Below are 23565 nucleotides of genomic sequence, written 5' to 3'. Positions count from 1 at the left end.
ACCTTTTTGAAGGCCATGTTGTGATGTTGTGAAATAATTGAGACCAGCACTGCTATGAATGTTATTATAGTTATACTTTGTCATATTCGTTATATTTAGATTTTTTTATTATTTTTTCCTTTAAAATATATTCATTTAACAGTTTTTTGTTTGTTTGTTTGTTTGTTTTTTCCTGAGGCAGAGTCTTGTTCTTGTCGCCCAGACTGGTGTGCGGTGATGCAATCCCAGCTCACTGCAACTTCCACCTCCCAGGTTCAAGTAGTTCTCTCCCACCTCAGCCTCCAGAGTACCTGGGATTACAGGCACCTGCCAGCACTCCTGGCTAATTTTTGTATTTTTAGTAGAGACAGTTTTACCATGTTGGCCAGGTTGGTCTCAAACTCCTGACCTTAGGTGGTCACCTGCTTCGGCCTCCCAAAGTGCTGGGATTACAGGTGTGAAACCCACTGCACCTGGCCAATGTAACAGGTTTTTTAAAAGTGCTTTTTAAAATGTCTACTATCAGAGGCAGTAGGCAGCATGTGTGATAATCAAGAGCTAGACTGCCTGAGTTCAGATCCTGGCGGTGCCATTTGCCTGCTCTGTGACTTTGGGCAAATTTTAAGTTAACCCCTCTCAGCCTCTTTTTGCCATCTGTTCATTGGAGATAGCAATAGTGCCTGCCCATTGTTTGAACAAGGTTGTTATTGTAAGGGTTACCTGAATTAGTACAGCTAAAGCACTTAAAACAGTGTGTAGCACAGGGCTCTCTATCATTATTAAATGCCTGGTACTATTTATGTATTTGGAATACACTGGTGAATTTTTAACAGACCATATGTTTTTTAGTAGGAGTGGCAGACAGTTAATGGTAAGTGATTTGAAGAAACTATGACAGGTTAATGAGTTAGGCAGTAACCTAAGGATAAGAGTAGCCATTTTGTTGATAGGTGATCAGGAATGATGTACGTGATTGATATTTGTTACACGATTTTAATAAAGGCTTAGGTGATAAGTCAACTATTCTGAGATTTTAAGAAAGAACATGTTAAGTAGAAGAAATAGTGTAAAAACTCTGAAATGAGAGCAAGCTTGCAAGCTTGGCTTCTTGCAGAACAGCAAGCAGGTCAGTGTGGCTTGACAATAGTAAGGAAAAAGGGAGGCGTGGGAGTTGAAATGGGAGACAGGACAGGTTGCCCCTTTCCAGCGTGGTGGGGTGTTGAACCCCCATCTCTACTAAAAATACAAAAAAAATTAGCTGGGTGTGGTAGCACGTGCTTGTAATCCCAGCTGCTGAGGAGGCTGACAGGAGAATCGATTGAACCTAGGAGGTGGAGGTTGCAGTAAGCCAAGATCACATCATTGCAGTCCAGCTCGGGCGACAAAAAAAAAAAAGAAAAAAAGTAAAGGAAATCCACTGAAGGGTAGTCCAAAGTTGGGGGATAATTTCTGACTGCATTTTAAGATATGTAGACTGTTTTATGGAGAACAAAGGGGAAGGACAATAGTAAAAATAAGGAGACTAGTTAGGAGGGCTTTGAAGTAGCTCAGGTGAAATGTGATGATGGTTTGGCTTAAGGTTGTACTGATTGAAGTAGGAAGAAGTGATCAGATTTGAGATCTCTTGAAAGTAGAGCTAACTGGACTCAGATGGAGAAAGTAGGGGGATGATTTAAGCAAGAAGAACCCTAGATTTCTGGCCCAACCGAGTAAATGATGGTACCAGAAAATGAGTTAAGAAAGATGGGAAGAATAGACTATGCAGGGGTAATTGAATTCTCTTTGGAATTTGTTATGTTTGTGATACCAGTTAAGACATCAGAATGGTTAATTGTTTTGGCAATTGTATACAATCTGGAGGTCAGAGGAAAGATCAATCACATGTGGAGAAATAAGTTTAAATATAATCAATATACATTTATCCACAGGATTGAATGATTTTATCTAGAGAGAGCTGAAATACAGATCTATTAGAATGTATGTATATATGTACCAAATGGCTGGGCACAGTGGCTCACACCTGTAATCCCAGCACTTTGGGAGGCTGAGGCAGGTGGATCACTTGAGGTCAGGAGTTCGAGACCAGCCTGAACAACATGGTGAAACCCAGTGTCTAATAAAATTACAAATTTAGTTGGACTTGGTGTGCACTTGTAGTCCCACCTACTCAGGAGGCTGAGGCACATGAATCGCTTGAACCCGGGAGCATGGAGGTTGCAGTAAGCTGAGATGACGCCACTGTACTCCAGTCTGAGTGACAGAATGAGACTCCATCTCAAAAAAGAAAAAACGTGTGTGTGTGTGTGCATGTATATATATATATATATATATATATAAAACAAACCTGACATCTGAGAATAAAAAATGATGAGCTCTATAATCTTAAAATGCACAGAGGATAGAACAAGCAATCAGAATTTAAATTCAGGCCATTTAAAAATATATAAGTAAAGTGGTAGATAATAAAATACATGTTTGATTCGTGAACACTTTTAGTAACTGGTGAATCTGATCCCACAAATAATCAATTATTACATTATAAAATGTGAATATTTAATACCATGTTTTTTTTTTTTCCAGCACAAATAAAAATTTGCCCATTATGTCAACAGCATCTGTGGAGATCGATGATGCATTATACAGGTAAGAATCGCATGGAAACTGACACTTATTTTCCCTGTTAATTTTTCTCAAATAATCAAGTAGTCTATTTGAAGATACCATTTGGCCTATGCAGAATTATATATATGTATAAAGAGTTACTCTCAAGTTAAAATTAGGGTTTCTGTGATTTTTTTTAACCTACATTTTTATAATATTTAAATCTCAGTTGTTTTAGGTTTAGGTGATAGGGCTAAGAAGGATTTTGCTGTCCTTTGTAAAATAAACCTCTCATATTTGGACAATAATATATATTTAAGTTCTTGATAGTACAGGAATTCATGAAGAACAATATTTCAATTGAGTCATGCAATAATATCTGGAGAATATGATTACTTCATTGTAATCTCATTAAAATATTTCCTATTCTGTGATTTATAGACAGTTGAGAAGTATTGTGTGATTTAAGAGTTGTGATTTGAATGAAATTTGATAGGACCTTTTTTCGTGTGAAGTAGTCTCTTCCACTGGGGTTGGAGTGCAGTGGTGTGATCTCAGTTCACTGCAGTCTCCACCTGCTGGCTTCAAGCAGTTCCCTGCCTCAGCCTCCCCAGTAGTTGTGATTATAGGCACCTGCCAGCACACCTGGCTAATTTTTGTATTTTTAGTAGAGATGGGGTTTCACCATGTTGGCCAGGCTGGTCTTGAATTCCTGACCTTGTGATCCACCCGCCTCGGCCTCACAAAGTGCTAGGATTACAGGCTTGAGCCACCGTACCCGGTCAGTGGGACTTTTTAAACTATGCTTTTTCAGGAAATTGGAAAACTTTTTTAGTAATTCAAGAAAGTATCATATATGATTGAATAGTTGTGATCTGAATGGAATTTGATGAGACTTTTTAAACTGTACTTTTTCATGGCATTTGAATACTTTTTAAAGTAAAGAAAAAGATGCAGAGTCAATAATGGGCACTTTATTAGGAGCTAATACTTACCATCCGGCAAGTTGATGCCAACTCCTGTTTTGTACTATATGCTTGGGAAAAGAGATAAAAGACTAACCATCTTGCTTATGTGAAAATTATTTTACAGATGGTTTCCTGATTATAAGATATGGGTTAGAAGTTACCTTAAGTTGTTGTAAGGGTTAACTGAAATAGTACATGCAATGCACTTAAACAAGTGTGTAGCACAGGATTATCTATTATTATTAAATGCCTGGTACTATTTTGGGTATTTGGAATACAGTAGTGAGTTTTTAACAGACCGTACATTTTTTGGTAGGAGCAGCAGACAAACAGTTAATGGTAAGTGATTTGAAGAAACTGTGATAGGTTAATGAGTTAGGCAATGACCTAAGGATAACAGTACCCATTTTAATGATAGGGTGATCAGGAATGATGTGTGTGATATTTGTGACACTATTTTAATAGAGGCTTAAGTGATAAGAAGTCAACTATTCTGAGATTTTAAGAAATAACATTCTAAGCAGAAGAAATAGTATAAAAACTCTGAAATGAGAGCAAGCTTGCTTTGCAGAACAGCAAGCAGGACAGTGTGGCTTGAAGAGAGTAAGCAAAAAGGGAGAGTGGGACTCTTAATTTGGGACTCTTTATAATTATATTATGAATGTCCTTTTGGTCTTGTTTTCCTTGGGATAACAATTGGCACTTCTTTGAGATAGTATTGACTAATGTTATTCATGACTTAGTTTAATCCTCATGAAGCTTTTTTAATGTCCCTCCAACTCAGTAGCCGAGTGACTAAACTTTCTATTTACAATGCTATGTGAGTAGGCTGCAGTTTGCTTGACTGAGAGTTATAGACTATAGCAGTTTATCTGTTATTATTAGAGGTAAGCCATTTTCTTTTGCTTGATGGAAAATAACTTTTGGTGTAGTTGTTTGCACTTTGTATTCATGACTTCCTGCAAATATTCAGTTGTTTACCAGTATGCATATTTAAGTTCTAATATCTTAAGAATTTGTTGTAGTGAGGGTAGGAATCGATAAGTGATAAAGTGAGAAATTTATGTGGGTACTAAAAGAATGAATTATTAGTGAATACTAAAAGAGTTACTGACTACATATAGGTTTTCTTAGTAAAATACACAGACATGTATATTACAAAGGCCAAAATGTGAGGTTTTCACACAAAAACTAGCTGTTATTTTCTTAAAAATTTTAAAAATTAATTAACATACATGTTTGAGGGTTTTTTTTATTATTATTACAGTGACTGAATCTGAAGATTTGGGAGTTTTGTATTTTTTCTTTTTTTTTAATCTGTATCTGTTGTTTATAGAAACTAGTATTAGACCTAGGACTTTGGACAATGTTTATTTTAGGGACAAGGCATGAAATGAAGATTCTTTGTTTTTTTTTTTTTTTTTTTTTTGAGACGGAGTTTTGCTCTCGTTACCCAGGCTGGAGTGCAATGGCGCGATCTCGGCTCACCTCAACCTCCGCCTCCTGCGTTCAGGCAATTCTCCTGCCTCAGCCTCCCGAGTAGCTGGGATTACAGGCACGCGCCACCACGCCCAGCTAATTTTTTTTTTTTGTATTTTTGGTAGAGACGGGGTTTCACCATGTTGACCAGGATGGTCTCGATCTCTTGACCTCGTGATCCACCCGCCTCGGCCTCCCAAAGTGCTGGGATTACAGGCTTGAGCCACCGCGCCCGGCCTGAAATGAAGATTCTTAACCTCTTAACATCTCAGGGAGATAGATTTCAGCAGTAAGCTTGATGAAGGTAGGGTAAGATAAAGATAAATTCCAAAAGTTCTCTTTTCTCTTCATCCGCTTTCACACAGCCACAGTTCCGACCATTTTGTCTCATAGTACAAGTCCAAATACTGTAGCTTACAGAGTCATCTTGAACATGACCCAAACTTACCTTTTAAAAAGTTATTATTGTAATAAAAACAGATAACATGAACTCTACCCTAATAACAAGTTTTTAAGTGTGTAGTATAGTATAGCTGACACTTGAACAAGGAATGAGTTAGGAGTGTCATCTCTCCTACTCCTTACATTTTGTGTAGTCGAAAATCCATGTATGACTTTCGACTCTCAAAACCTAACTACTAGTAGCCTACTATTGATTGGAAACATTACTGATAATGTAAATAACAATTAACACATATTGTTATACGCTACATATACTTGGTATTCTTACAATAAAGTAAGCTAGAGAAAAATGTTAAGAAAATCATAAGGAAAAGAAAATATATTTACTGTTCTTTAGGTGGAACTGGATCATAAAGGTCTTCATCTTTGTTGTCATGTTGAATAGGTTGAGGAGGAAGAAGGGGAGAAGTTGCTCTTGTTGTCTTAGGGATAGTAGAATCAAAAGAGATGGAAGCAAAATGTTTCTAGAAATGAGAAAGCAAAAAAGTCATACAGTAATTATATCTATAGTATTCTATACAGTACTGATCCTCCTGTCATTTTCTTTAGTTTCTTTTTGTTGTAGTAGGGTCCATGTCATTAAAGAAATCAACACAGTCTTAAATCATTGGAACCCTTGGTCAGATTGTCTGATGTCAGTAACAGCGATAGCCTCTTCAATGGTATAATCTTCCAGACTTTAACAATGTTCTCTCTTTTGAGATTCTCTTCCATAGCATTGACAGTCCTTTCCGTAGAGCACCGTGTGTAATGAACCTTAAAGGTCCTTTATGATACCCTGATCTAGAAGCTGAATTTGAGATGTTGTGTTTTGAAGCAAGTAGGCCACTTCAGCACCTTTATTGTTGAACTTACGGAGTTCTGGGTGACCAGGTGTAAAGTTCCAATAGCAAAGGAACTTTCAAAGTTCTTACTGGCAAGGTACTTCTCACCTCAGGGACAAAGCATCAATAGAACCAATGAAGGAAAAGGGTTCTTGTCCATGCCTGCTTCTTATGTAGCCAGAGGACTGGCAGCTGGTGTTTATCTTACAATGCTCAGGAGTTATTAACTTTACACATAGGGCAGTCCTGATCATAAACTTGAATGCATTTGCACAAAACAGTATAGTTAACTACGTTTCTGCCTTAAATCCTGGTGCTTCTCTTCCTTACTAATAAATGTCCTTTGTGGCAGTTTTTTTCAGAATAGGGCACTTTATTCTACATTAAAAACCTATTTAAGTAGATATCCTTTCTTTCAGTGATTTTCTTTATGATATCTAGAAACTCATTGCTGCCTCTTGATTGGCAGAAGCTGCTTCTCCTGTTGTGTCTGAATTTTTTTTTTTTATGCCAAACCTCTTTCTAAAATTATCAAACTATCTTTTGCTGGCATTAAATTCTACAGCTTTACTGCTCAGGTGATGGGTGCACCAAAACCACACAAATCACCAAGAACTTACTCACGTAACCAAATACCACCCACACCAGTAACCTATGGAAAAAAATTCTACAGCTTTATATCCTTTACCTTGTTTTTGCTTTAAGTGTTCTTACAATGACCTCGCTTTTTCTCAAATCACGTTAGAATCTATAGGTACGCCTTTCTTTCAGAAGTCCTGCACCCTTATCAGTGCTGCATTTTCATTACACGATAACAAGGTCTTTCACAAAAAGTGCAGGGTTTTCACACTTGCTGTTGTAGTTACAATGATGGTTTTTCTTTTTTTCTTTTTCTTTATTTTTTTTTTAGATGAAGCTTCACTGTTGTTGCATAGGGTAGAGAGCAGTGACGCGATCTCAGCTCACCACAACCTCCACCTTTCAGGTTCAAGCGATTCTCCTGCCTCAGCCTCCTGAGTAGCTGGGATTGCAGGCATGTGCCACCATGTCTAGCTAATTTTTTTTTTTTTTTTTTTTTTTTTAGTAGAGGTGTCGTTTCTCCATTTTGGTCAGGTTGGTCTCGAACTCCTGACCTCAGGTGAACCACCCGCCTCAGTCTCCCAAAGTGCGGGTATTACAGGTGTGAGCCACCATACCTGGCGGCTTTTCATTTTTTTTTTTACAATGGTCCTTCCACTGGATTCATTTTATCTTGAAATGGTGGACAACCACAGCTACAGCTGCAGACCTCTGTCTACAGTACGTATCAAACAGTTCAACTTTTTATTATAATGTCATGACCTTTTTCAGCTTCTTGGGAGTACTTGCAACATTACTGGTGGCACTTTGTATGGGTCCCACAATGTTATTCAAAATTTTCAGTATTGCACACTAAACATGATGAAAAAATATGCAAGAACCTCAAGAGATCACTTTTTCCTCTGATACTCAATTTACTGGAGAGAGGAATTGCTCAGGCAAAGATGAATAGAGTCACATACACTTTACTCAGATACATCACTTAAGCTCACCACAATAGCAACTGGAAGTAGCTACACAATTATTACAGCAGTGCAGTATGTACTACAGTGAATTTTATGCGCTTATGACTGAATACTGCATCTTTACCTCTGTTTTCATTCCTTTTAACTGCAAATGGCAACATGTATGGTCTGTATGTATTAAGTTTTGATAAATTTTAACTTTTTATAATTTGCGTGTATTTTATGGTAGTAAATGATAAAATAGACTAGTATGTACACAGATTTCATGCATTCATGACATACTTTTTCTTAATTTTTTGATATTTCTAGGCTACAGAGTCCAAGTTGTGAGTTTTTTCAAGTTGTCGCAAGTGTTCAAAAAATTTTTCAGTGTATTTATTGAAAAAAATCTGTGTATATAATGGACTCGTGCATTTGAAACTCATGTTGTTCAAGGGTCAACTGTATTGTTAACTCTGTGTACATTGTTGTACAACAGATCTATGTAGCAAATATTTCATCAGGATCTTGTTTCTAATTCTTTTGGATAAATACCCAAAATGGAATTGCTGGATTATATGGTAATTCTATTTTTTAAGTTTCAAGGAAGCTTCACCCTGTTTTCCATAGCAACTGCACCATTCTACATTTCTACCAACAGTGCACAAAAGCTCCAATTTCTCCACATTCTTGGCAATACTTGTTATGTTTTGTTTTGTTTTATAATGGTCATCCATCATGTGTGAGGTAATCTCTCATTGTGGTTTTGGTTTGTATTTTCCTAATGATTAATGATGTTGAGCACCTTTTGATATACCTGTTGGCTATGTGCATGTTTTTGGAGAAACATCTATTCAAACTCTCCATTTCTAAATATTGGTTTAGTTGGGGGTTTTTGATATTGAGTTATAGGCATTCCTTTGGATATTATTAACCCCTTATCACAAGTATGGCTTACAAATACCTTCTCTCATTCTGTAGGTTGCTTTTTCACTTTGTTGATTGTTTCCTTTGCTGGTTTCTAGTTTCATATAGTCCCACTTGCCAATTTTTGCTTTTGTTATGTGTGCCTTTGGTTAACATAACAAAGTGAAGTTATCCAGGAAATCTGTGCCAACACCAGTGTTATGAAGCCTTTTTTCTGTTTTCTTCTAGGAGTTTTATAGTTGCAGATCTTACATTTAAGTCTTTGATTCATTTTGATTTGATTATTTTGTATGAGATAAGGGTCTAATTTATTCTTTTGCATTTGGTAATCTAGTTTTTCCAGCACCATTTACTGAAGGCCCCCAACCTACCTTTCCCTCTGAATACAGTGGCTATACTAGACTACTTTTTTACCAAAGATAAGGAAGGTCATTGCAGTTCATACTTTTTTACCTCAATTGTCTTTTCCTGTGGTGCTCTTCTGTGCCTCAAAAATACCTTCTTATGGTCCTTTAAGAACTCACTCCTATGTCTGCTCTGTGATATCTTACCTGAGTTACTTCTCATCCTTTCTGCTGATCCCTAAAGCACCTTATTTTTATTGCTATTAACTAAGCACATCATCCCATAGTATTTTTTCACATGCATGTCAACTCTGTCGGACCACAAGCTTTTCTAAGTCACAGACAGTATCTGAGTCTTAGAAGATAATCATTAAATGATTATTGAATGGCTAGGCAAGACATTGTGTTCCGATTGACTTGTAGTTCAGAACTTAAGACTAGATGTTGCTTAGTTGGCAGTTCAGGCTGCATGGTAATCAAAACTAAGGATATGACAAAAAAGTCTGAAAAAGGTGCATATGTTACTAAGGATAGAAGATAGTGATGATATTAAGAAGGCATTTACACATTCCATCTTTAGGCAAAAACCAGAATTACCGGCAAGGTACAACATTTCCTGACTTCTGAATTCTGACATGAAACTGCTACAGTAAGATCACCCTTTATATCTGGAAAATTCTGACAGCTGAAAAAGTTAGATAGAAAAACAAACATTTCTCTTTTCTCAGGAATTGGGGCATTTTGAGCAAATGAGTGTATTATAACAGCCCAGACACATGTAAATTCATTTTTCCTGAAAGTTAAAGAAGTTTAATTTTCTGGGATCATACATGTTGAGATACGTAAGGTTGATCCTTTAAATGTTGTTTATTTCCTCCTAGATACTTATATACTGTACAGATGCTCCTTGATTTAAAATGAAGTTACATCCTGATAAACCCATAAGTTGAAAATATTGTTAAGTTGAAAATGCGTATAGTATGCCTAATCTGAACATTATATCTTAGCTTAGCCTACCTTAGATATTCTTGGAACACTTACAAGTTAGGAAAAAGCACAAGCCTATTTTATAATGAAGTGTTGAATATCTCATACAATTTATTGAATACTGTACTGAAAGTAAAAATCAGAATGGTTATGTGGTTACTCAAAGTATCATTTCTATGGAATGTGTATTACTTTTGCACCATTGTAGAGTTGAAAAATCGTTAAGTTAGACCATCCTAAGTCAGGGACTATGTATAATTGAAATCTAGTTAATATCCACTATTGTTTATGTTTTCCTAGATGCTATTTTGAAATTTAGTTAGTATCCTCTGGGTACACAGGTTTTTTCCATACATAAATAACTGTGTCTCAGGTTGTAATTTTACTTCTAAACAATTAGATTTTCCTTTTTTTTTTTTTTTTTTTTTTTTAAGACAGAGTTTCAGTCTTGTTACCCAGGCTGGAGTGCAATGGCGCGATCTCGGCTCACCACAACCTCCGCCTCCTGGGTTCAGGCAATTCTCCTACCTCAGCCTCCTGAGTAGGTGGGATTATAGGCACGCACCACAATGGCCTAAACCTTCTAAAAATCTACAAATCTTAAATATCAACTAATATGTTTTTAATATTTATACATATATATTTTAGTAGGAAATATCTTTTAAAGCAATTTTAGTACCTAGTTGAACAAAGCATCTTTCTGAAGAAAAATTTTTTGTTCTTTCCTTATTACTACTCAATCTTAAGCCACCTTGTAATTTACTCATCAACGGAATCTAAACTTTTTCTCAGAATCTCCAAGGGGTTTTATTTTGGACTGCCTCTGATGGTATTCTGAGTATCTCTCTCTCTCTCAAAGGGATTTTATTTTGGATTGCCTCTGATGGTATTCTGCATTCTCTCTTATTTTTGACTGCCTCTGATGACATTCTGAGTTCTTTCTTTCTCTATTTTTGGTCTTTATTGTTAGGTTAATTAGACTTGAGCCTATTCTCTGGCCATTTCTTTCTTTTTCTCTGAAGATGTGCCTGAGCCTGCTGATCACAAGATGTATCTGAAGAAATGAATGAGTCCCAATTTAGGACTCCAGGCTTGGTTTTCTAGCTGCTTTTATGAAAGAACCCTCCACTGAGTGTGATTAAGGCTGATTCAAATGATAATAAAGTGGCATTTTTATCTATTCTGTTGTTCCTTGCATATAATTTCCTGTGTAGAGATCACTGTATGGAGGAAGGGTTAATATCAAAACAGAATCAGGGCATTCCTAGATCTTTAGATGTAATACTATTGTAATAGCATCTAAACCTTTTATTCTAATGTAATCCTGGAGGAAACTCTTTCCTCTCACTTCCAAAATACCAGTCTTTTTGAATTTGCTTCTACTGTTATGACTCTTCTTTCTCAGATTTTTTTTCTTAAATTCTCCTTTATTTTCCTGCACCATAAATGCCAGGTTCCAACCTTAGGATTGTTCTTTTTCTTTTTTAACTGTTAAATTCCGGGGTACAAGTATAGGCTCGTTATATATGTAAACTTGTGTCATGGGGTTTGTTGTACTTATCATTTAAAGAATGACATCATATCCTTTGCAGGAACATGGATAGAGCTGGAGGCCATTGTCCTTAGCAAGCTAATACAGGAACAGAAAACCAAATATCACATGTTCTCATTTATAAGTGGGAGCTAAATGAGGATTTTTCTTAGTTCATATTTTAGTTCACATCATTTATTCCCATGATTTTAGCTATCTTTGTGTTAGTGATATTTGAGTCTCTCTTCAGATTTCTCCTTCCAAGTTCAAGACCTTCATTTTTAAATACATACAGCTACGTACTTTACATGTAAAACAGGTATATGTTCAGCAAATACCTACTTGTTAGAGAAACATTGGTACAGTGTAATTAACGTGGCCTTTGGAGACAGATGTAAGAGTTCATATCCAAATCCAGACCTTTATGTGACCTGGAGCTAGTTATTTAATCTTTCTTTTACACAAGTTTCTCATATGTAAATAGGAATAATATTTTATATCTTACGAAAAACATTGGCCAGGTACAGTGGCTCACACCTGTAATCCCAGCACTTTGGGAGGCCAAGGCGGGTGGATCACAAGGTCAGCAGTTTGAGACCAATCTGGCCAACAAGGTGAAACCCTGTCTCTACTAAAAATGTAAAAATTAACCAGGCATGGTGGCAGGCGCCTGTACTCCCAGCTACTTAGGAGGCTGAGACAGGAGAATTGCTTGAACCCGGGAGGCAGAGGTTGCAGTGAGCCAAGGCTGTGCCACTGCACTCCAGCCTGGACAACAGAGCAAGACTGTCTCAAAAAAAAAAAAAAAAAAAAAAAAAAAAAAGATAAAAATGAAGAATATCATAGTCTTAAAGATTTGATGTAAAAACTGTAGGATGTTTCTGATTTTTTTTTTTTAGAGACAGGATCTTGCTCTGTTGCCCAAGCTTGGATACAGTGGTGTGATCATAGCTCTCTGTAACCTTAAACTATTAGGCTCAAGCAATCCTCCCACCTCAGCCTCCTGAGTAGGTAGGACCACAGGTATGTGCCATCACACCTGTCTCATTTTCACATTTTTATGTAGAGATGCAATCTCACCATATTCCCCAGGCTGCTCTCAAATTCCTGGTCTCAAGTGATCATCACACCCAGCCACACCCAAACATTTTATTTGTGCCCCTTTGTAATTTTTTCTCCTCACTCCAACTTTAATTTCTCCAGGCAACCACTTATCTTTTGTCTGTCTATCCCAGTAGCATATCACAGGCATTCTAGTAGTTTATGTATTTTATTTAATATGTAATCCTCATAGGAGCCATATGAAGTTGTTATTATGATCTCTGCACAGTGAACCCCAAGCAAGTGCCTGGCTTGAAATTGGTATGTTAATAAATGTATGCATGCATGATGAAGATAATGAAGTGTGTCCAGAAGAAAGTGATTAGTGTTGAGGGAGACTCAAATGATGTGATACTTGGAATTGTTTAAGGAACTGGAGATGTTTAGCTTAGAGAAAGAAAACTCTAGAACCTGAATACCATATTCAAATGTTTGGAGAGGTATTACATCAAAGAAGGATTTAGACAAGTTCTCTATGGCCCCAAGGGGATAAAACTAAGGCTAGTGAGTGAAAACTATAGAACAATATTGTTCTTTCATAAAAGGGTGAAATTTTAATAGGAATTTCTGTTACATTCACTGTTATATAGTCACGTAGTAGCGTCAACTGTAATGTAACAATGCTGGACTTGCAGTTATATTCTCAGCTCTTTAAATCCTGTATTTACTACCTATTAACCTTATCAACTTCACAGCATTTAAGTGTCATTTAACTGCAAACTATCTAACATATTACTTGGCACAAAGAAGGCACTTAATTAGTACCTTTCCCTTTGGTGACTGAACAGAAATTTATTTGGCTCACAGTTCTGGAGGCTAGGAAGCGCTAGATCAAGGGGTCATGTCTGGTGAGGGCCTTGTTACTGCATCATCCCATGGTGGAAGGCAGAAGGACAAGAGTAAGAGAGGGCAATCAGGGGCTGAAGTAGGGAGCTGAACCTACTTAGATGTAACCCACTCCTACAATAATGAACTCATTCCTACAATAATGGTATTACTTCATGAGGGTAGAGGCCTCATGACCTAAACACCTCCCATTAGGCCCTAGCTAACAGGTACTAAAGTTCCAACGCACACGCTTTGGGGAACAGATACAAAGCATAGCATTTGCTCCTGGACCCCCAAATTTTTGTCCTTCTCATAATGCAAAATAATTTTATTACGTACCAGTAGTAACAAAAGCCTGAACTTGTTCTAACTTCAACTCAAAAAAGTCCAGTCTCATCTAAATCGGGAATGATTCATCCTGAAGCAAAAGATGAGACTAGAGAACTAAGCAGGGACTAGTTTATGAATGCCTTGTGACTAAAGGAAATAGAAAACCATTGGGGTTTTTTAAGCAAGAAAATGGTTTGACTCGATTTGTTTCAGAAAGATCATTTATCTTTCTTAGTAGGAAGTTAATAGGTAATATATAAAACTGGAAAAAGTCAAGAAATAAAAGTATACACATATACACGTGTTTTTAGAAATACGGGATTAAATATTAAAAATTGAAAAATTGAGACTAGTTATCTCTGGGGAGTGGGAATCAGGGTAGGAAAGAATTAGGTCCAGGAACTGATGGTTGTTGTTTTTTTCTCTCTCATAAACCTTGAAGAATGATTTGACTTTCCTAATCCGTATGCATTGTGGCATAATGGTTAAGAGTATAGATGCTAAGGCTAGACTGCTGGGTTGAATCTTACCTCCACTATTTATAAACTACTTAATTTCTAGGTGCTTATATATTCCTATCTGTAAAAATGAGAATAATAATGGAAATTATCTCATAGTATTTTTGTGAGGAATAAATGAGTTAATACAAGTAAAACACTTAAAACAACATGTGGTGCATAGTTAAAAACTTAGTTATTACATGCCAGGCACATGTAATAACTAATATCTCAGTTCGGGTACTGAGATAACAAAGACAATAGATAAATTTGTGGTTGTAGTGGGAGATTTTTGAAATGTTGCTTTTAGTAATCAAGAGAACAAGCAGACAGAAAATCCAAACAAGTACAGATTTCATCGGCAAAATTATAAAATTAACCTAATGCACATATAAAGAACCTCATTTTTTTTTTTTTTGAGACGAAGTCTTGCTCTGTCACCAGGCCAGAAAGCAGTGGTATAATCGCTGCTCACTACAACCTCTGCCTCCCAGGTTCAAGTGATCCTCCTACTCAGCCTTCTGAGTAGGTGGGACTACCTGCGCATGCCATCACGCCCAGCTAATTTTTGTTATTTTTTAGTAGAGACGAAGTTTCACCCTGTTGGCCAGCACAGTCTCGATCTCTTGACCTTGTGATCTGCCCACCTCGGCCTCCCAATGTGCTGGAATTACAGGCATGAGCCATTGCACCGGACTGAACCTTGTATCTTTAACAGCTGTAGAGTCTACTTTCTTTCTGGGAACACATGCAACTGTTTGTAAAAGTGATCAAAGAAATTCCCAAATTTTGAAGAGTTGAATCATACAGGTTGTGATACCTATTCACAATGCATCTAAGTGGGAAGTTAATACAAAAGATAACTTAAAAATTCCCCATAAAATTAGAAATTTTAAAATATGCTTTGGATTAACACATAAAAGAATCATTATTAAAATTGGAAAATAATAAAGTGCTCTTATCAAACTTGGAATACTCTTAATGTTAGTTTAGAAACTAAAATCTGAATATTAATGGGTTTTATTTCAGAAAACTAGAAAAAAAAGAAAATTAGATTTATTAGTGTAGGAAATATTTCAAAAGCCAAGTTCACAAGTGCCAGCCGAGGGCTAGCACTTTAAGCATGCCCTTCTAGAGACTAGGCTGTATGGCCAGGATGTGAAATTGCAGAGACTTTGATACACTGCCGAAACAAGGGTAAATTGGTATATCCACTTGGGTTTTGGGCCAGGGGCAGGGATTGTTTTGTTTTGTTTGAAACAAGATTTCACTCCCGTCACCCAAGCTGGAGTGCAGTGGCGTGATCTTGGCTCAGTGCAACCTCCACCTCCCGGGCTAAAGCAATTCTCCTGCCTCAGCTATCTCAGTAGCCAGGACTTACTGCAGGCACACACCACCACACCCAGCTAATTTTTGTAGTTTTTGTAGAGATGGAGTTTTGCTGTGTTCCCCAGGCTGGTCTGGAACTTCTGAGCTCAAGTGATCTGCCCACCTCAGCCTCCCAAAGTGCTGGGATTACAAGCGTGAGCCACCGCCACCTGGCCTGGTACATCACTTTGGAAAAACAGTATCTAATGAAGTTGAAGATATACATATTCTTAAATCCTGCATTTTTTTCTCTGAGGATTTACATTAGAGCAGGAGTGTCCAAACTTTTTGCTTCCCTGGGCCACATTGGAAGAAGACTAATGATCTTGGACCACACATAAAATCCACTAACAGTAATGATAGCTGATGAACTAAAAAAAAAAATTGCAAAAAAATCTCAATGTTTTATGAAAGTTTATGAATTTGTATTGGGCTGCATTCAAAGCTGTCCTGGGCTGCATGCAGCCAGTGGACCATGGGTTGAACAAGCTTGTATTAGAGAAACAACTCTAAGTGTGTACGAGGAGATGTTTGTAAGAATGGTCAGAATACAATATAAATGAATGTTAATGACCTGTCACAGACATCAATATAAGTCAATAATTTCATTCAAAAGAAACAAGATAGAAGACATTCAAAGTGATTTCATCTGTATAAAGTTTAAAATCAGGCAAAACTTAAGTATATTATTTCTGGGTACATGTAAGGGTGGTGGGACTACATAAGACATTTTCATACTTACCATAGTAAATTCTTAATAAATATTTGATGTGGAAATGGATAGTTTTTACTTTCTAAAACAAAAGTCTTGAGTACCAATTTAAAAAGAAAAGTTTAGGTTTTATTGTATTTTGTATGAAACAGGGAAGGAAATAAAGATAGCTTGTGTTTATATATAAAGTTTTGTCTCTCTAGATAAGAAACCTCTTTGCAGGCTTGTATGTTGAATTTGAAAAGCTAACATAATGAAAATAAAGTATTTATTTTTAAAGCAAATGTGCATTAAACATGTGTGTGTTAATTCTGAAAGTAAATACTTACAACCCAAAGGGTTCTGAAATTATTTGTTATTTATATCGAACTAATCTTTAAAATGTTTCTCATCAGAATTCATTGGAATTTATATTATCTTCAAAGATAGCATCAAATTTCTTATTCTTTCAGGTAAACACATTTGACTTTATTAGTATATCTGACTTTTAAATTGCTAATGTATATTTTTTGAAATTCTCATCCTGATACTACCTTGTGGCTATTAGGATGCATAACTTAATAAGGTCCTTTATATAACATCTGAACTCCAAGAAGGAACCAATTTTTTTTTCCCTTCAGAAATTCCATTTATTGTGAAAGTTTTAAGGTGGAGATGGCAAACTCAGATGCCTATAGTGGCCAAATGAGAGCAACAGGAAGGAATTGATTGTGACAGATCTGGAGCACATAATCCTTCTGCCTAAACAGGGCAACTCCTACTCAACTCCATCTGTCTATTGCCTTGAGGGAATATGGATTGTGGTGCCAAATTATCTGATTTTTCAAAATATGTCATATATTTGGCATTTAATTCAGAAATGTTTAAATACTGTGCAAATCATTCAGACAAGTCTGTGGGCAGGATTGAGTTCCTAGGCTTTTAGTTTGCAAACAACTTTAAGAGATATATAATTTTAATGAAATAATTTATTTTTTATTGTGTTTTCCACATAGTCGACAGAGGTATGTTCTTGGAGACACAGCAATGCAGAAGATGGCCAAGTCCCATGTTTTCTTAAGTGGCATGGGTGGTCTTGGCTTGGAAATTGGTAAGCAATATTTACATTCATAATTTTGTATGATACTTTTGAGCATTGTAACATAGTTTAAATAACTTAACTTCTTCCCCTCATATTTCCTATAAAGGAAATTAGATCCAGAATGTTGATCAGATTAAGTTTTTTATCTTTAGCAAGACTATTCCATGATGATGTTATGTTCTTATAAAGAACCAGTGATGACTCATTGCTTCTTTTTGTGATGTTAATAGCCATTAATTATCATTCTCCATATCCATTAATTCATTGTAAGTAGTACACAAACATACACTGTATTCATAAAAACATGTCTGGAAGAATACATTGAAATTTTAGGAGTGATTATCTCTGGTTGTTGTAATTATGTACCTTTTAATTTTTTCATTTTTAATCTGTATTTTGTAACTTTTTTAAGACAAGGAGCTTGTATTAAGTAGTAAAAAAAAAAAAAAAAAAAGTTGAAAGTATCCAGTCAGATATATGACTAAGCTCTATGAAGACATATCGAGTATGTATTCCCAATATTGAGCTATTCCTTTTTCTTTTGCCTTTCTAGCAAAGAATCTTGTTCTTGCAGGGATTAAGGTAAGTAAATGTCCTTTTGAAAAATTGTAAGAAAAATTGTTATGAGCCTTTTTTTGGCTCATTTGTCATGGTGATATTTACCAGAACAGTAGTGTTTCAATTGTCTTTAATGCTCTACTTTTTTTTTAAAATCATGGATATTTCAGAAATACACAAAGTAGAAAGAATAGTTTAACAAAACCCCACGTACTCATCAGACAGCTTCAGTTACCAACTCATGGGCACATTTGTTTCATATATCTCCTTCCCATTTTTTACTGCCCCCAACTGCCAAATTATTTTGATGTAAATTTCAGACATTTTATTGTATTATCCTTAAATATTTTAGCATTCTCTTTAAAAGATAAGAGTATCTTTTGAAGCAGCAATATCATTTAACACCTAAAAACAAATTCTTAATAGCATTTTATTAGTTTACCTGTTGCTGTAAAACAGTTTACTCCAAAATTTGTAGCTTAAACATTTATTATTTCATAGTTTCTGTGAGTCAGGATTCAGGCATGACTCTGGTTGGGGTTTCTCTGGGAGTCTCTTACAAGGCTGCCGTCAAGGTATTAGCAGGGCCTTTAGTCATCTTAAGGCTAGACTGGGGACGGATCTGCTTCCCAAGCTGGGTCATGTAGTTCTTGGTAGGATTTAGTTCTTCATGGATTATTGGACTGAGGACCTCAGTTCCTGCTGGTTCTTGACCAGAGATCACCCTTAATTCCTTGCTTGTATGGCTTTCTCCATACGGCAGTTCACAGTTTGGCAGTTTGCTTCATTAGAATAAACGAGAGAAGGGAATGTGTTAACAAGACAAGTCAGTCTTTTGTAACCTAATCTCATAAGTAAGTCCAGGCCATGCTCAAGGTGGGAGATCACACAAAGGCATAAATACTATGCAGAAGGAAGCATTGTGACGTCTTAAAAGCCTGCCTACCACAGTCATCAGATACCTAGTTAGAGTTCATGTTTTCCCAGATGTCTTAAGAAATTTTATTAAAAGCTGTGACGATCTAATCAGGATCCAAATAAAATTCATATACTGAAAACTTGGTTTATTTTAATCTATAGATTTCCCTTCCCTAATTTGTTTTCTTGCAATTTATTTGATGTAGAAACCAGTCATTTGTCACATATACTTCTACCTGTGTATTTGCTGTAAACTGATAGTTATAGCCAGAGAATCCAATTCATTTTTAATTCTTTTTGGCAAGACTATTTCGTAGCTGTTCTCCCATCAGGAGACAGTACTATTTTGTTGTCTCTCTTTTTGTGATTATTATTAGCTATTAATGATTATTACTTAGATTCATTATTTCATTAGGGGCAGTCATGATATTTTAATCATTCTTTTCTCATTTATTAGTTGGAATTATATTTTTGAAAAAAATTCCAGCCATTACTTACTTGGTATCACAAAAGTATGAATTGTACATATATAAAATTCAGGATAAATACTAAATTTTTTCCCCATTAAACTTATCAGTTTTCAAAATCAGGGGTTTCCTAACATCATTCCCTAGTATTGGTCAGTGAATTTATATGTATATATACATTATGATAAAGAGAATTTAAATATAATTTGATGTGTTTTGATCTATTTGATCTATTATGGTTATTTTCATTGATGCTTAGATTGTTCCATCTTTGCTTATTGTGGTTCTCTTTATGTTTTTTGAGGCTTTTGGACACAGCCCCCAGTAGTCTTTGTCACTCTTTGTTTTCAAATCTTTTCAGTTGTCAGAGCTAGAACATTCATAGTGGGTAAACACTGAAATTTCTAATTTTCAGGTTTAGGCTTATAAAGTATTACTAAAATTTCTAATTTTTCCTTTGAATTATAGGATATTTATTTCTGTGATTTTATATTTGTATCTTTTATTATTAGGGTCTTGGTTTCTAATGATAAATTACATGCTTTATCCTATATATTATATATATCCTTTATCCTATTATATTTTACCTGTATGTCATAGTTTTAGAATATCAATTCCAATATTGTTAATAATAATATATTATTGAAAACAATTCATACTTTTTTGATCCTACCGTGATTTGGCAGGCAAATTAACTGCTTTTAACAGTCACTGTGTATAGTAGACTTAATAAACAGTTTAGTCCATGTATTCATTTTGCTTTGGATTTTTAGGGTTGCTTTTTAAAAAGTTTAGTTTAACTATTAATGTGAGATTTATATGATTCAAAGTCAAATTTATTAAAGTATTTTCAGGTAAGTCTAGGTTCTTGCTACCTTGTTTCCTTCTTCACTTATTAGATTACTGTCTTTTTATATTTGGTTTATACTTCATTTGTTTTTGTAGATAAGCAAATGGGTACAGACATACATGCATATCTGTTTGTGTGTGATATATATGTTTATATCCTCCTACCTTTCTCATATAAAGTGCTCTGCTTTTCTTTACCTAGCTGTCTCTTTACAGAATATCCTAAAGATTACTCCATATTTATAAATAAGTCTTTAATTCTCTTTTTAATAATTGCATTGTTATACATTGTGTGGATGTATCATCTTATAGCCAGTTCCCCATTGCTAGGCATTTTGATTGTTTCCAGTCCTTTGCTCTTACAAATAGTGTGCTACATTTAATACTCTTGTATATATGTCTTTTTGTATTTCTCCCAGTGTGTCTTTGGGATAGAATCCTAAAAGTGGGATTGCTGTGTCAAAGGATAAATGCATATGCCTTTTTGCTAGAGATTGCCAAATTCTTTTTGATTGAGATTGAGCCACTTTACATTTTTATCAGTAATACATGAAAGTCACTGATTCACCTCACCTTCACCACTTTTGGCAATCTTTTGGATTTATGCCAATCTAACAAGTAAGAAAAGATATTTTATTTTTGGGCAAGGTTGTACATCTTTACATATTTTCAAGGGTCATGTACATTTCTTTTTCAGTATGTTCCTTATTCTTGTTCCTCTTTCTATAAGGTTTGTGGCCTGTGATACAATTTACAAGTATTTTTTTTTACTTCGTTAATTATCTTTCTTAAAACATGGAATATTTTGAAGTGTTTGTTTATATGGGTTATCTGGATTTTTGTATTGATTATTTATTTAATTATTTTTGAGCCGGTGTCTCGCTCTGTCGCTAGGCTGGAGTGCAGTGGCATGATCTCGACTCACTGCAACCTCCACCTCCCAGGTTCAAGCAATTCTCCTGCCTCAGCCTCCTGAGGAGGTGGGACTACCACCACGCCCAGCCAATTTTTGTATTTTTAGTAGAGGCAGGGTTTCACCATGTTTGCCAGGATGGTCTCGATCTCTTGACCTTGCAATTCACCCACCTCAGTCTCCCAAAGTGCTAGGATTACAGGTGTGAGCCACCACACCCAGCCATTAATTTTTATAACATGATGCTTTTATTAATTTAAACTATCTTCAGGTTTAAAGAAATTTTTCCATCAATTTACTGGGGTCTCCAGATGTATATTGATCTAATTTTATATTCTTTCTAATTCTTAAGCCTTTGCTTACTTTTCATTATCTAGTTACACAAAAGAATACTTTTATTACATTGTCAGTAGTACTAGAGAGAGTGAATATCCTTGAACTCCTGACTTCAACCGATACTTTTTTCTTTTTTGAAGGCAGTTACAATTCATGATACAGAAAAATGCCAAGCATGGGATCTAGGAACCAACTTCTTTCTCAGTGAAGATGATGTTGTTAATAAGAGAAACAGGTAAAGATATTTTGATGTATTATCCTGAGGTTGTTGTTTTTTTTAACTCTCATTTACTTAGAATATTTCCTTTATCTAGAACACCAATCAGTTATACTCATTTAATTGATCACCATAAATCCATACTACTATGACTAAATAAATATTGGTATATACTTAATTATTTGTATTTGTCACATTTTTTATATATTTACACTGCTACTTAGAAATTAATGTCTTTGAATTTATTAAAGAAGGACTTTAGTATTGCTAAATTATTAAGAAAGTTAAGGAACCTGGAGCTTGGGACTATTAGGGTACACTTTGAGATTGTGTGGTTTACTATGGAATATGATAGTATATCATTTCACGACAATATAGTTACCTGTAAAGACAAGTAAGTCTTGGTTTCTTTCTTCTACAAGGTAAGTTTCCACTGAAATTTTGTAACATGTCAGGTTCCTCTGATGTCATTGCAGTGTCCAAATTTAAGAAATTTGAATATGTTGAATGAAACAACAGTAAAGGTTTATTTATTTATTTATTTACTTTTTTAGGGCTGAAGCTGTACTTAAACATATTGCAGAACTGAATCCGTATGTTCATGTCACATCATCTTCTGTTCCTTTCAATGAGAATACAGATCTCTCCTTTTTAGATAAATACCAGGTTAGTACTCCATTTTGTATTAAATGTTACTGACAGATTCCAAGGCAAAATTGTTAAGTGTTAATATGCTTAACTAGTTTAACCTAGTGTATTGAGAAACAGAACAAAAACATTTCAAGGTAGAAGAGATACTAGAATAAAACCTTTCAAATTCTCCATTTTAAGGAAGGGACCTAAGAACTACTGCCAAGTAGTTATATCAGTTGGCTCTTTTCTCAGTAATATGCATTAGAAACTACTCAAAACTCTGATTTATAGCACCTGCATATCAGTTGGGGTTTCTAGGCTGAACTCAGCTTGGATTACACTTCAGAGTTTGGGTTCTGCTCCGTGTGTCTCTCTTCTAGGACCAGGAAACTACCTACGTCATGCTCTCATGGTAGTAGTGGAAACAGAAGGTCAAGTCCAGCTACACATGCACATTTCAAGCCTCTGTTTTTGTTACGTCTGTTAACATCCTGCTGGCCAAAGCAAGTCATATATCAAGCCTAAAGTCGAGAAGCAAAAAAGTACTCTTCCTAAAGCCATGGGGAAGCAGTATAATTACAGGGGGGTAAAAATACATGGATCAATAGTTCAATCTATTATAGGTAACAATTCCTTAAATAACAACAAAATTTATTAACAATTCCTTAAATAACAACAAAAAAAATTCCGAGGACCTTGGGTAGTATAAAAGTGACTAGGTTGACCCTGATTTTTTTTTTCCTGTGGCTAAATTATGCTGTTACCCATTTGGAATTGAGTTTAAACTTCTATTCTGGAATAGGTAACTTAAAATTCATCCTGGTGTAAAACACCTAGCATTTCTAAACGCATTTCCTTTTAAATGATTATCCGAGCTCAAAATAATGTAAGGAAAATGCTCAGGGGCCACAAATGAACAGTTAGCTAAAAGACCAGTGAACTGTTACTCTCAGTGACAGAAGTTGCCTGTCACAGTAAGCAAAATTCTTGGGAATTAATGTTCACATAGAAGCAGAAGATTCAGAACTACATAAACTAGAGAAATGGAATTGAGACCTCCCTTTCTTCATAAAGCTGGAGCATCAGAGAGCTATGCCCTCAGTGAAAGGGTAGACAAGAACAATCTTTTCTG

At 35.6% G+C, this 23565-nt stretch overlaps 1 protein-coding gene across 2 annotated transcripts in view; it reads left to right on the top strand.

The window, feature by feature from the left end:
- UBA6 (ubiquitin like modifier activating enzyme 6) overlaps positions 1-23565 on the top strand; it is a 73007-nt gene that overhangs the window by 2014 nt on the left and 47428 nt on the right. For both annotated transcript variants that reach the window (XM_003931892.3, XM_010342559.2), the window contains exons 2-6: positions 2560-2622; positions 17457-17551; positions 18096-18124; positions 21724-21818; positions 22355-22466. In XM_003931892.3, the coding sequence (XP_003931941.1) occupies positions 2560-2622; positions 17457-17551; positions 18096-18124; positions 21724-21818; positions 22355-22466 (394 nt within the window). The remainder of the gene's footprint in view (positions 1-2559; positions 2623-17456; positions 17552-18095; positions 18125-21723; positions 21819-22354; positions 22467-23565) is intronic.

The sequence above is a fragment of the Saimiri boliviensis genome, chromosome 3, assembly GCF_048565385.1.
Source record: "Saimiri boliviensis isolate mSaiBol1 chromosome 3, mSaiBol1.pri, whole genome shotgun sequence".
In the NCBI taxonomy this organism is placed as follows: Eukaryota; Metazoa; Chordata; class Mammalia; order Primates; family Cebidae; genus Saimiri; species Saimiri boliviensis.
Note: the sequence above shows the minus strand (reverse complement) of the source record. Positions and strands in the feature narration are given on the sequence as shown.